The sequence below is a fragment of the Solea solea genome, chromosome 15, assembly GCF_958295425.1.
Source record: "Solea solea chromosome 15, fSolSol10.1, whole genome shotgun sequence".
NCBI classification, from domain to species: Eukaryota; Metazoa; Chordata; class Actinopteri; order Pleuronectiformes; family Soleidae; genus Solea; species Solea solea.
In genome coordinates this window covers 14,863,474-14,877,701 of record NC_081148.1, presented here as the reverse complement: position 1 = coordinate 14,877,701, position 14,228 = coordinate 14,863,474, and the positions used below count along the sequence as shown (strand labels likewise).

Genomic DNA, 14,228 nt, shown 5'->3' with positions numbered 1-14,228 from the left:
CTGCCTTCTGCCTCTGTGTGGCTTGACTTTATGGAGCTCGAAATTTTCTGTTCATGTCTCTGTGTACTGAAGGAAAGAGTAGCCCAGGTCGTCCTCAGTCCTTCTGCATGGCCATTTTGACAATGAGCATGATCATCATCACTGTAATCACTGTCTTCCCATCTCCATGTCTGTTCTCTTTATTTCCTACAATGTCTCTGACATGCTGTACATCCTGCTATTGTATTAGTTTGTGACTTTGGATGACTTTTCCGTACGTTTCTTGAAGTGCATCTGTGTCAGTGGGTAAGTGGAAGTGTTGCGGCCTGACAATGCAGCTAAGTCTCTCCAGTCTCCAGTCAGTAGTTGTAGTTGTATGCCTCCTCTTGCCATGCGGGTCTGTTTGGCAACCAGAAGATGCCTTTTCTTTTATCGTCCGGATTACAAGGGGCTAATTTTCCCATGATTTCAAAACCATTATTGCCACATGAATCGGTTGACTGATCTGTGAACTTTCTCATCAACTTACAAGTAAAACTGGTCTCATCACTTCTCCTCTCAGGCTCTTTGGACCTCGGGGGTCTGGGTCAGGGTTTGATAGCGTTTGTGCTGTTTTTTCTGTCAGACTTACATGATCCACTGCCACTTAACGAGGGAGAACAAGGCTGAGAAATGAGGCATTTCCGGGCCCAAGGGTTTATTCCTGCAACACAGTGGATTACATTACAACATGCGAGGAGGAGACATGACTCATTTTTTATAAAATGTTCTGCGCTGAACACTGTTCCAGATGATCTTGGAGTCCAATCCGCGAAAAGAAAGCTTGCAAATATTATACAAAGCTGGCAGATGTGTCTACACACTGTCACATACAATATTTCCTCTGTAATTTAAAAAGGTGAAGCATAGCCACCCGAGCAATGCTTTATGTTCCTGTTCCTTTTTATTTCTTTTCATTTCACTTCATGCCACAAACATGAAGTAAACATGTAGAGTTCCAAATTGAAGAAATACTCAATTCCTCACAATAAGCAAGGATCTGCACATAATATGCACAGTGCGGGTATCATTTAACAAGAACAAAGTAGTGTACATATGCTTCAAAATGGATAAAAGACCTATAAAAACACAAAAACACAGCCATGTCACTAGTTATTAATATCAGGCATTTGGAAAACGATCTATGTGATATTTTATCAATAAAATAAAACTGTTCACATCTGGAGGGAAATAACTTACAGAAGATAATATTGTACTTCACATTGTTGGTCTTATTACAGACATTTTAAAACATAATTCTACACCCTATTCAAGACTGTCTCAGTGGTCGTTTCTTCATTTCTCTCCATTGTATCATCAGATTGCCATCACTTTCCGACGGGGAGGGGTTTCCATGGCGACCACATCACTTTGCAAGCGAGTTGATTTCATGGGATCAGGGTTGACCAGGTGCTGCAGGCAGGCGAGTGTGGGCGGCGGCTGGCGTAGGACAACAATCTGAGCGGTGGGTCCCTGCAGCAGGAGGTCAGTCAATTCTTCCTGTGTGAAGTTGACTACAGGCACACTGTTGACTTCCACCAGTCTGTGAGGACAACACACACACACACGCGCACACACACACACGAAAACAAGTTAAAACACACATGGATTATATGAGGATTATGTTGTACGTACAACAATTGAACTGTTCAGTTATTCGGAATGCTCTCATGTCCGGTCGATAGATTTCAGTGTCGATAAAACAAATGTTTATTTACCAGCATTTTTGCTGCATGTGACAGGGTAACAAGAAACAAGTAAGAAATCGCCATATCGCGAACCATGTTACACAGAGAACGTCAAAACAAACACTTTGTTGGTTTTTATTTATAACCACAACGAAGAAACTGACAGATAAATAGCAATTTCAGCAATGTCAGCTTTGTCAAGAACATTGGCACGTATAAAGTGTGTGTGTGTGTGTGAGAGAGAGAGAGAGAGTACATTTTATCTGCTTATTTTCACTCTCTCCTGCCTTCAAGTATTGCATTACAATGTGTACTTGTTTTGGGGCCAATATCCTATTGGTTGCCATGGCTACCAAGTATAAAAAAGAAATGGTTGGAACGAGTGAGTGAGACACTTGCTTTGTCTTACTAAGTAGACTCTGTGAACACTATTCACAGTTGACATCCTTAAGCCTCGATGAATGACTTAGTTTGAGATGTGTTGGTGTTTTTACCTGTCATCTACACAGAGATGAGTGTTGTCCACCTTGTCCACCACAAGTCCGTTGCCTTCTGTGTAGCAACATGCAAAGCCGTAATGGCCATCAGGGCCTTGGCTCTCCTGCACAACCAGTAGCATGGCTGGAGACTGCGGTGACACCAGCTGACTCAGGCTACCGATGGCCTGACTCGTCTTTTCAGCCTTGTCCTGAATGTAGACACGTGCACATTTTACGTTACTTTAATGCTAATAGTTCAGATCTTAAAGCTCCGTAAGAGTTTCCTACAATACTTTCTTTTTTTGCAAGGCAGAGGACACAGCAGCAGCATTAGCACTAGTAAAACAAGACGGCTGCAAACAGTTGGAGTAAGAAACGTTGAAACGTTTAAGAGGTGGATTCTTCTGTTTAAAAACCTATATGTTCAGCAGTGTGACAAGAAAAATGAAATTGGGTAGCAAAAGGGTGAGGGTGGCGCAAGATAACCCAGGCATACACCATGTAGAGATGCCAGCTGTGTTTTGGTAATTACTTTTTGGTAAGAAAAATGACACATTAGAGCTTTAAAGCATATCCCCATATGCTGTGGATTGATGGAAAGAACTCACTGTATTTAACGAACAGATACTGCAGAATAGCTTCAGTCTTCTCATCTCAAACAGAAACCAAATAAGCATGATGATTTCAAAGATGTCAAACCCTGCATTTATGATTAACTGAAGATGGGTAATGCGAGTGTAAACTGAGTGCAAGGAGTCAAGGGGTCCTGCAAACCTTTAAAGCTGTGTGTGTGTGTGTGTGTGTGTGGGGGGGGGGGGGGGTGGTGTTCCAAGAAAGGTACTCTGTAATCATTTCCTTGTGATACAATTTCAGTGTATTTCTTAGAATGAAACCTCAGAGATTACCCATATTTCTGGTCCCCTAAGAGATAAGACTGAGGCTGTGAAGACCACCAAGATGTAATGGTTAGCTTTGGAGGAGATCACACCACGAGCAACTTACAAGGATCAGAAATAACTTGTGAGTCTGACCACTAAATTCCAGTGTTCCCTTATCCAGCCTCTTGGCATACTCTCCCCCCCTCTCCCTGAATGGCGTGTGAATGCCTTGCAGCAATAGATGCCGCCTTGCTGGGGTCAGGGGTCAAAGCTAAGACTTCTCTCTGCTCAGACAAGTGGGCCAGACAGGATATATCTACGGAAACACAGCCGAAGCCCCTTGAGAAACCCACTCCAATACACATCAGTTTCCCTTTTAGTTTGCCTCAATGTTGGACACACACCAAGAGGCCAAGGAATTTTCTCTTCATATTCTTCCTTTTGCATAGAAAACAATCAAATCCTATCCTACCTGGGTCAAAGACAGGACACTCCTATAGTGGATTGATTGTAAGCGATTGAACTTGTGCTACTGCAGATCACAAAAGTGACACGGGATAAAAAAATACTGTACGTTCTTTGTAAGCTCTTTGAAAGGGAGCAGGGTTGTGAAATCAAATAATTTTCCTCTATCATAGAAAACACGATCTGTGAGAAGATTATCTTTCACCCAGTGAGAGAAATTATCCTTTGACAGGCCAGAGAACATAGGCGGTAAATTGAAGGGATTTGATTTCATTTACAATAATGGGTGTTATTTGTCCTTAAGTCATTGCTGTCATTTTGAATGCAGGCGCCTTGGCTACTCCAGCGGCGCAGATCTTTAACCCAATCAACCTTGGAGTACAAAATAGAGGCCAGCGTAATGGGAGACAAGTTGACCACATCGATTGATCACAACTCATATTGTGTGTGCTGCTTAGAACTGGAGATACCCTCTCATTTTTTATGGTAAGTCAGGAGTTTCTTAAACCACCATCATTCCTCAAAGAACATGTGACAGCGGGTGAAACAAGAATTCCTCCAGTTTACCCCTCTTTAATAGTCTGTCTGGAGATTTTTGAGTCGAGGCTAAACTGCTAATTTCCACCATTTGTTGTCCTTCCCCTCCTCCCTTTACTCTCTCCCTCTGTTCCCATTTCTCTCTTCCTCTTGGCTGCTTTATTGATGCTCTCCAGTTGCAATAGATCCAGGAGATTAGACTGCCGATGATGAAATATTTCCTTATTGTCTGTAATGCGGGGCAGCCTACAAGACCAAACACAGGGCGGTCTGCTCCTTATTAGAGCAGCAGCTCCATCAGTTCCCAGGCTGCTCCTCAGCTCTGACCTGTGTGTTAACTCTGATTAGATCATATGATAAACATTAGCGCTGCTGCTTTTCCCACAAACTCGGCACCTAAAAAGCGTGGCCCCAAGGCGGCAACGTGACACAGGGCACCTTTCAAAGCCGAAGCCGCGTGTGTCCTTTCATGGCACCTCGTTAGGGCTTCTCCAGTGGGATAAAAGAGCCACATTAAAAAAAGAAGTGGTCTCCTCTGGGGATAGATGCAGATAGTTTTACACACCCTGGCCCATTTCTCCATTGCATCGACCAGTGGCTTTTGTCACACACATTCCATTGTTGGTATGGTCACAGGCTCTCGGATGTCAGCGCTAAACATTCCCTCTGAAAAAGTGCATGTTCATCCAAAGGACTTCACTCCGCCTTGTATAGCCACTCTCACAACGGACTAACTGCGCAGCTTAAACGAAACAGAGTGGACTGAAAGGAGCATTGTGGTGTCAATCAGGAGAACAGAGAAGAGAAGATCAAAGGTGATAGGTGTATTAAATGATGGCCCAGCACGTCTGAGAAGGAACCGGTGGATAACGCGACCAACAAATATTTAACTTGAATTAATCATCCGTCTGTGGTTGATGCACGGTGGCTTTAATTTGGCTTTTAATGTAAGTTCTGTACTGTTAAAAGTACACATGTTGTTCTGCTATGGTAAAAGACACAGGCAAGAGCCACATTTGCGATTACCATTATGTTCCAACAACACCAAACTTTTTTTCTTCAGCAGAAGTAGTATTTTAGTATCCCATACCACACATGCTTCCCCCACAAGTATTGCTGTGTTGATGCTAATCTCAGTTTTTCATTGTCTATTTTTAGCAGTCAAAACATACTCTGACTCAGGCCAAACAGCGTTCCCACATGTTGGTGTAACTGTGTTTCACATGCTGTTGATTATACTCGGCTGACTGAGGTCCAGACCTTCGACTTGCTAGTTCAGTTCTGCAGCGGTGCCTATAATCTGTGGAAGATGTTCGTGATTGTACTTAGATCGGTCGTACCTTGCTTTCCTGCAAAGCTTTTTGCAGGTGAGCCGCCTGCCTGTTGAGATGCACTATGGAAATGTCCTCCTTAAACACTTGGCAGTTGAGCTTCATCTTCTCCAACAGACCAACCTCCAACTGCCTGAATGGCAAGAGGCCACATTTCAGAAAAAAGTTCAACAAATACGACATCCTTCGTTCAAATGTGTGGGTACAGAGCACTTGAAAGTGTACAAGTTTACAGTAACTTCACATTGTGTTTGTGGATGACAGTCAAATAAAAGTACCACAAAACGACCAGACATTAGATTCATATTTATAGTCAGAAAATGTGCATTGTGGGGTCTGTAATTGATCAGATTATTTTCATTGTTTCTTTTTTAAATGGATACTTTGCAGCAAATAAAGTGAAAAAAAATGATTAATTGATGATATTTCATTATAAATACAACATGAAAAATTGGAATATTAGCAAAAAAAACAGAAAAAAACAACAGAAAATGTTATGTTTTCACTAATTATACAAAATAAGTGAAAAATCCACCCTACTTGTTCTTGAGAGCAGCTAAGTTGTCCATATTGTCTGTGAGATTCTGCAGACTCTGCCTCTTGTCATTCAACTGGCTTTGGACCGATTCCAGCCTCTGCTTCAGCTCATCTGAGCCAAGCCTGTCTATATTCAAATCTCCATCCATGTTCTTTAACTCTGTACAAAATGCTACCAGACTGTGGTGAAGCTCCTGGACCTTTGGGATCAAAGAAATTCAAAGTCGTTAAATCGAGTTGTCAATCTAATGCTCATACTGTAGCTGCGGCGGTAGAGTTGAGCAGAGATAGTGACCTGAAAGATGACATTTTGTAGTGAGTCCACCTGTTGGTTCAGCTCCCTAATCCTCTCCTGTTTAGCAGACTGGCTTCCCTCGACATTTATGCTGATGTTTACATTTTCATTGGTCCTTTTTACCTCTGGACTGTTTTGGGAGGCAGTAGTTGTTGGTTTCTCCTAAAAAGCAGGAGCATACAGGAAAAACACCATTATGCATGGTCTATGTAGCATTCAATGTACTTGTCTACAAGTTATTTATATATAAGGAATCTACCATTTTACACAGATGCAGCTCCAACTGCCTTTTGTCTGATGTTTTAGTAAGTAGACTCCCAATCTGCTGATCTGCTGGGAGCTCCTCTGCAGAGCCTTGAAATCAAAAATATATGAGTAGAGTGAGTGTTTTTTATATAGAGTTTCTTTCTCCTGTGATAAGGTCTATTTTATGTGGCGAACATCACATTGCGCACCTTGCTTTTCTTTCAGTATGAATAGACTCTTATCTTCTGTGATGCCCAGCATTTTCATACACGAGTCCTTGATTTTCCCTGCTGTGGTTTCCATTGGGGTTCTCAGATGAACAATCCGCTCGGATGCTGCAACAAAGGATGACAATAGGAAGCAATGTCGCATTAGTGTCCGTTAGGTTGTGTGTCGCTGTAACGTAAAGGACATTAGCATTGATGTCCACCACATGGTATGAAGTGTAATTCTCTATTTTTACTGTGCAAATGTTGCAAATTTTCACCGATTCAGTTACTCACCATTAATAGTGACCTCTATCAACTGAGAGTTCCTCTGTGCCATGTAGTTCTGGCTGGTGTTTATATCATGGGAAAAGAAATGATAGCACATTATTCGTTTTAAAAATGCTTGTTATTCTATCTTCTACTATCTGATGTGTTTGCAGAAGTCAGGGCCTCACCTGAGTTTGAGCGAACGTCGATTCATAGACAGGCGGCTCACATGAGGAGCAGACTTGGACTTGCTCATCGACGCCAATGTCGCAGTAAACGTTTCAACACTAGGCGGACGCGAGGATTCTGTTATAACCAAGATGAGAAGAAGGGTAAACCTTTTGCGTAGATACCTGGAACATTTTAATTTGTGAGTTGTTGTGGATGTGCAGGTGTACCGAGCAGCGAGTCTAGTCTCAGGACCATGGCGCTGGGAGGGTGCAGTTCATTGTAAATAGCTGACAGCAGCTGCTCTCTATCTTCCAGTGTGGCGACCTGGAGGATGTCCAAAGTGTTCACGCCTACTGAAGCGATGTCCACGCCACATAGTTTTGCCTCTGTGAGGGAAACATTGAGTCATACACCCGCTGTGCATTATATACTGTACTGCGCATCAAGATGTGCATTATCTATAAATAAATGCAAGGAGCGTCTGTCATCCTATTGGTCTGCTTGTCTTTGTCTGTCGGTTGCTTGACAGGCTTCAAACTGCAGTGCTGACTTTGAATTTGAGATATTAAAGTTCGTAAAACACCTCTGCACAAAACTGGCACACTGAGTTTAAATGGGATTTGTGTTTGTGTGTGTGTGTGTGCAGACGTTGCAGTTTTTCCGTGCAGTTTGATTTCTTTTATCATTTCTCCTCTCCTTTTCTCTTGACGTAGAAACATTCATTTCAATACAGATTATTTGATCTGCGGTTAAGATAAATTCTATTCAAATTGACACCCACAGGGCTGGGAGAGGAGACTGTGTGTGTTACCTTTGATGAAAGGGAGACATTTCTGCAGTCCAATATTAGTAAACCAATGGCAGAGTTCATCTGTGTTCAGCTCTCTGAGACATTTGGCGACTTGCCTGTCCACATCCTGGGGAGAAGGAGTGGTTACATACCTGCTGCTTACGTCACATTTTGCATTGACTTGGAACAAATGCCATGGGGAAAACATGTTTACACGCAAGCAACTCACTGTATGCTTTAAGCCAATGCTTCGATCACCTGTGACCCAGAAATATTACACATTTTTTTCTATCAAAACACGAGCAGCGATTGGGAATTGCAAAGAGCATGTGACGCATAAACATGACTCAGACTGAAAGCTAAAAACATCAAGTCATAACATGGTTAATTCTTCATTGGCTTTGCCGCTGATTCACTTTAGGTAAACATGAGCATGTTGAATACCCATGTTTTGACACAACATAGTGTATAAACACATTTGTGTGTTTAACTGTCAACAAATGTTTAAAAAGAAAGACAAAGAAATATTTACTCGCGTAGGAAACCCTAAACTCTGGTTTCCATGTAATTGTTACCTTAGTCACAGATTCTTTGTTTATGATTATCCTGGGAAAAAATGTATGATTCCTGCTGCCAGCTGAGGCTCTGCAAGGTGACCGTAAAGTGATTTAGGTAAATTGGGGTGAGAGTTTTCCTGTGTCTTAGGGATTTTGCTATTATGTGTTATTAGACAGAGACTTTTTGAAAGAAAACGTTAGATCATAATTCGCCAAAACCACATACATAATCCATAGCTTCAGTCATTTTGTCTAATTTGGGGTCCCAGTGTGGGGGCTCTGGAGTCAGGCGTTTAAGCTACATGTTGCATCCATGACTCACGTGTAATTGATGGGGTACCAGAAGAAAACTAAGACAGCTGATAATGCGTGGAGATAATAAGTGCAGGACGTGAGCAATTTGCCTCCGAAAAAAGCTTATTTTTCTTTCCGTTGTGTGTTTCGGCTAACACGTGGATTGCTAAGGATACAAGCAATCTTGCTTGGCAAATCCTGGACAAAAAGACTTAAATCCCATGTAGTGTTATTGCTTTGACAGATCAAAGGAGCTGGGAAATATAAACAAAGCATATTCTGTAATTGCAGCACCTCTGGGCTGTGTGCTGATGCCACCCTGAAGGTCTTGCTTTGATGGTTTACAGTACCTTCTCAGCAAAGTTTCCATTCTGATCCTTTGACTGAGGCGCATAAGATGCTGCATGAAAACAGGGATAATGAAGAAGAGTATTGTCAAGCGGTGTGTGCATCATGCGTCTAAATCGTCAGAGTTATTCCGACTATCTCCAGACTCACCAATGGTTATGCGTCGTTTTTGTGGCGACCCCTCCTCCTCCAGGTGTTGCTCTATGGTATGGGTTAAGGCATGGAAAGTGGTGCTCCTGGTCAGCGCGTCACCAAGACTGCAGGAGCGAGTTATGTGTCTCTGTCATGCAAACAGAGGTCTCAGTCAACATCAGACTCCAGCACGCTCTAATCGATTTAGAGTCGCTCAATATTTTTTAACTAAATGAGTTTCAATGGACAGTCACAGTCTAAATCAGATAAAGCCCATTTCTTCCAGGAATGTGGAGTGACTCTGTGGAGAGACCTCATAAATACGTTAAAAAGTGCATGTGTGGGCCTTGTTGGCCATAGATAGAACATGTGATGTATAGAATCAGGTGATCATGAGATGTTGCTTGGTCTTTATACCCTTTGGTGAGTTAGCGTGTCCATGTTGGCAGCATGAAGTGGCAGGCAAAGTTCAGCCTTCAGCCTCTCAGCGCACGTCCCATCTTTGTTGCCCAGGTCATCTGCACAGTAATAGAACAAGTAATGCAAAAGAATACGTCCTAGTGATTCAAGGTGTTTTAATTGGTGTTTTAAAACTCAAGTGTACGACTTTTAAATACAAAGAAATATCGGTGACATTGTCAGGTTAGTTCACACTGTGCTGACTAAGGATATCAGCTGCACACGACTCTGTGTTTCTCACCATAACGGTGTTTAGATCTCGTGTTGTCTAGCAATATTCCCCCACTGCACACAGGAAGTGATTCTTTTCAAGACAGATAGAGAAAACAGCAACATTGTGCTTGTAAAGAGAGACTGTTAGGTGCCCACAAAAGGTTTCAGGAAAGGAATTTCTGCTGCTCAAATAAAGTTGTTCAGTGCTGCTGGTGTATACACACAAAAGCTCCCTCAGTCAAATAATGTTACATCATTTCTGTTCATGAAGACCACATTGAAGCAGAATAATAGCAGCAATCACTACAAACGCTGTGCACTGCAGTGTTAAAGTAACCCTTTTTGATGTCGTCTTTGTTTTCACCATTTTAAGACACCCTGCACTCACAGTGTCAGGTTTTCTTTGCCTTTGTCCATTGTGCAGGTCACCAGGTCTGTTTGCAGTGCCTTAGCCGGTGCTGATACTGGACACAGCCAGATGGGGTTGCTTGGCAACCTGTCAGACACATTAACGCTTGTCTGGTTGATGACATACTTCTCTGACAATCCAAGTTCTTTCCCACAGAGAGCACATTTTCTTACATTTTCCAAATGTCATTTAGTCAGCGAGCAGATATCTTTTTTTCCCTCGCTATCATAACAAGCAAGACGAATGAGGCTGAGAATATGGCATCCAAGCGAGGCCCCAGCTTTCTCAGGCCACACAGCACTGTGATGTGATCATGAGAGATGTTGGAATGTGTTTGCCATTCTAGGTTATAACCACTTTAACTCTGATACCTTCGCAAATTGAGGCATCGGGGCCTCTTTTACTGTAAAAAACAACAACAACAACAAAAAACAGTAGTCTTTTCAGATAGTTTACAAACAAATATTCTGCTTAATTCCTTAAACACATGGTTTTCATTTGAGGGGCCTGTTTCTGAAAGGCCAGTTTGACATGGATGGGAGTTAGATGGAGTCAGAATCAGATAAGACAGTGTAATTGGTTTATGTGTGTCAGCAGTGGAATCTTGTCTGGGTCTTGGAGAGACAGTTAAACATAAGGAGGAGGGGTGTGGTGAGCTGGCACCCTCTTCATCACCTGGCTGGCCTGTGAGTCAATTCTATGGAGGAAGACGTCTGGCTTACAGATAGCAAATTCTAAACACTCTCGAAAACACAACTGCCTTTACTAAAAACGGCCAAGTGGGGAAAGTGTTGAGTCCTGGCTGAATATTAGGACGTCTAAGAGCAGCCTCATTTAGCCGACCTCAGACATAACAGTGTCTCCCAAACATTTTGAGAAAATGACTTCCAGTCGTTCTGTGACTTCATCTCTCCTTGCATGGGAGAAGGGACACAAAATGGACAGATGTCTGAGAATGGTAATGGAGGACAGCACTACACCCACCCTACCACAGCCATGTTCAGACTGCCACAGTCATCCAGGAAAAACCCAATCAAAACAAAGAAAGGCAGAAAATGTAGGCAAGGCTCAGGGACACAGTCCGATGTTGCCTTAAAGGGTGAAATCATCAGTCATGGAGGGATGGACGTCGTTGCCAGTGTGAGTCAGGTTAAAGCATCAGTGAATTCTCTCACTCTTGATTGGTTAGCACAGACAAGCACGTCGCATCCCCCGCACTCCCACATACAAATGCACGAACGGAGCAATCAAATAGTTGGTGCTTTTACAAAAGTTTGACAACATTCTACACAGCGACACACACTGGGTTAATAACAGAGCAGTGCATTAGAGCCAGTACTTTTCAGCGCATTTATGTAATGGATAGGCAAATGCGATGCTTATCATTTTCAGTATTGTCCTCCTCATGGTTTGAAAAGAAAGTAAGCTCTTTGAGAGATGACTGAGGGAGGAGAGCATGCTGAGTCACAGGAACCCAAAACCTGGGAACCGCCTGCCCAGCCACGCACTGGGAATACACACAAAGGCGAAAAAAGGAACTCCAACAAAGGGGGACTTCTGCGACTCCCAAAGGAGACGTTGGAGGTACTGTAGCCATGTCACATAATGACTGCAATTTCATCTGAATGGGGGCCGAGATCAAAATGAAGGCAAATGAACACTGCATGAGCTCCACAGCTGGATAAAGCCAATCATCAATTGGTACTTCTTTTTTTTTTTACCCCCTTACCTTGAGTTTGTTGTTACCTTAAGAAAACTCACCCAGGTTGTGCTCAGTAAATGACAAAAGATTGATTCCAGTGTTGAATCTTCCTGTGACAGAGAAAGACATGAATGCAACTAATGAGACCACACATGCCTTTGAAATAAGAATGATTGTATCCATGTATTATTTATCTAAACTAAGGGTTAGGGTTAGGGTCAGTTTTCATATGCAGAAAATGAGACACGGGTCAGTACATTCTGTGATGTGTCAAAATGTTTCTGCCTGGAAAAAAGACCTAAAAAGTGTTCAGTGTGCAAAGTTATCTTGGTTAAGTCAGGTTTTCTATTTTGGACACAGGCCTCCATTTCACACAGCCAGTGAACAGTGCAGCTTTGGAGCTGTTTTGTCCTCAGCCTGTTCACTATTGAGCACAGGAGCTAATTGGAATTCAAGCAAACAAGCAAATTCTTATTCCCTTGCGTGTGAATTTCAGTGAAAACACTGGAGATGGTATCACTGTTACACTCACTTCTCTGGGGGCACTCAGGGAGAGGAGCCACCTGGTAGGCACTGCGTAAGAACCTGGCTTTTGTTTTCTCTTTGGTTGGCACAGCCTCTCTTTCCTCTGCAAACCCATCACTAAGGACCTCCTCCGGTTCTGCTGCATTATCATCCCCGTCCCCCCTCTCAGTCCCTGTGAGTCCCTCATCGGATTCTTCTTCTACCGCGCCCTCAATCTTGTCCTCGTAACATTCCTGGTCACTGACGGCAAAACTTCCATCACTGCCAGATGTGTGTGCCACACTGTCCACTGAATTAATGTCGAAGAACTGATCATCCTCTGCAACATCAGAGGGAGTGGGTGGGATCAGAGTAATGACAGGTGGTGTTAGGAGACTTGCAGATATTGGAGTGCTATCAGCGCCACTCTCATACAGCAGGGGGTCTTCTTTCTCCTCTGCATCACCATCTATACTGGCAGAAGTGATGTCTCCTCTAGTCTGAGGCTCTATAGGGAGTGAAGACAGAGGCTTGAGTCCTTTCTTTTTCAGAGCCCTTGCACAGGCAGACACGGAGCTTGCTAAGTGACCCATGTTGTTTTCAGGGGTCAGGGGGTCCTCGTCAAGGAGATTGAAGCTGGTGTTAACTATCCCCAGATCCTCCACTGTAATCTGGATAGCCTCCTTTTCACGTGATCCCTTGTGATCCAAGCGAGGATACTGAGGGTCCCCATTAATCTTAATTTCCTGCTCCTGCAGAGAATCCCTCTCCTCACACGGCCAACACGAGCAGCAGAACAGCCCGCGCGAAAGACGCGCAGTGCTCTTTTCCCAGCGCCGTGGACGCCGCTGCCGTTCGTCTGCATATGCACCCTCCATAACGATGAATGTGCAGCCGTGCGCTAAGCACACCACGCTTCAGTTTTATCAGACAAACCAGTGCTGAGTGACATCCTCTCCTGACAGAAAGAAAAACAAAACTGCCCTTGAAAGACGGCCACAGCATCAGCAACATGTGTTGCTTAGGAGAAAAGGAGAAAAAAAACAACAAAAAAAGAGCCAATTCATGCTTGAAGGGTCAGATGAACACTTGAAATGAATGCAGGGCTTAATCATCATGCTTTGATATGTTAAGAAGCATCATTAGCATCAAAGCTCTGGTTTCAAAGGGTTATAATAGGAGAGCAGTACCCTGCCAGAATAGAACATAAACAATATTACTGTAAAAGGTAGATAATAATAATAAAAAGGAAAACTGCTTAAAAATAAAAAGTGTGTGTGTAAGATTTGAATTGTGGTTTGGTTCAGGTTCTGAATTATCTGGTTATAGTTAAGGTTAGGGAAAGAAAGGTCTTCCAAATGAATGGAATTCAGTGAGAGTCCTTAAAGTGATAGCTGTGTGAACCTGCATGCGTGTGTTCGACAATAAATTACAAGTCAGTGTTCACTTCCTTTGCGGGTCACCTGGCAGGGACTAACGGCGTGTTTGGAAGCAGGTGAGAATATGGGCTGGCGGATGCTTGGCTCATACAACCCCTATGGCATCAGATGACACTTCCTTCATTCCACAGGCCCAGTCCTGTTTTCTGCTACATGATAAGACTCCCAAAGTCTTAAAATCATTTTTTTTGCCACACCACCCACATCGAGGGCTTATCCCAAAAGATGATATCCATGTTTTTCTCACACCCACAAGTGAC

The 14,228-nt window shown here is 43.1% G+C and overlaps 1 protein-coding gene across 1 annotated transcript; it reads right to left on the bottom strand.

Moving 5' to 3' along the window:
• Positions 1-675: 675 nt before the first annotated feature.
• On the bottom strand, positions 676-13,407 carry LOC131474337 (uncharacterized). The gene is made up of 16 exons (XM_058652148.1): positions 12,558-13,407; positions 12,085-12,135; positions 9,660-9,760; positions 9,261-9,390; positions 9,113-9,162; positions 7,933-8,038; positions 7,349-7,507; positions 7,139-7,256; positions 6,978-7,030; positions 6,684-6,809; positions 6,488-6,582; positions 6,229-6,390; positions 5,937-6,133; positions 5,406-5,529; positions 2,201-2,394; positions 676-1,561 (listed from the first exon to the last, which is right to left on the bottom strand). The coding sequence occupies exons 1-16, from the start codon at positions 13,405-13,407 to the stop codon at positions 1,336-1,338; spliced, it is 2,742 nt and encodes a 913-aa protein (XP_058508131.1). The 3' UTR covers positions 676-1,335.
• Positions 13,408-14,228: the final 821 nt, after the last annotated feature.

Bases quoted from the DNA above. Each gene is read 5' to 3' on its own strand.
- LOC131474337 (XM_058652148.1), bottom strand. From the start codon at position 13,407: ATGGAGGGTGCATATGCAGACGAACGGCAGCGGCGTCCACGGCGCTGG. The intron at 9,761-12,084 runs GTGAGTTTTCTT...ATTACTGTGCAG, and splicing joins ATTTACTGAGCACAACCTGG to ATGACCTGGGCAACAAAGAT. The intron at 6,583-6,683 runs GTGCGCAATGTG...TTTGATTTCAAG, and splicing joins CATACTGAAAGAAAAGCAAG to GCTCTGCAGAGGAGCTCCCA.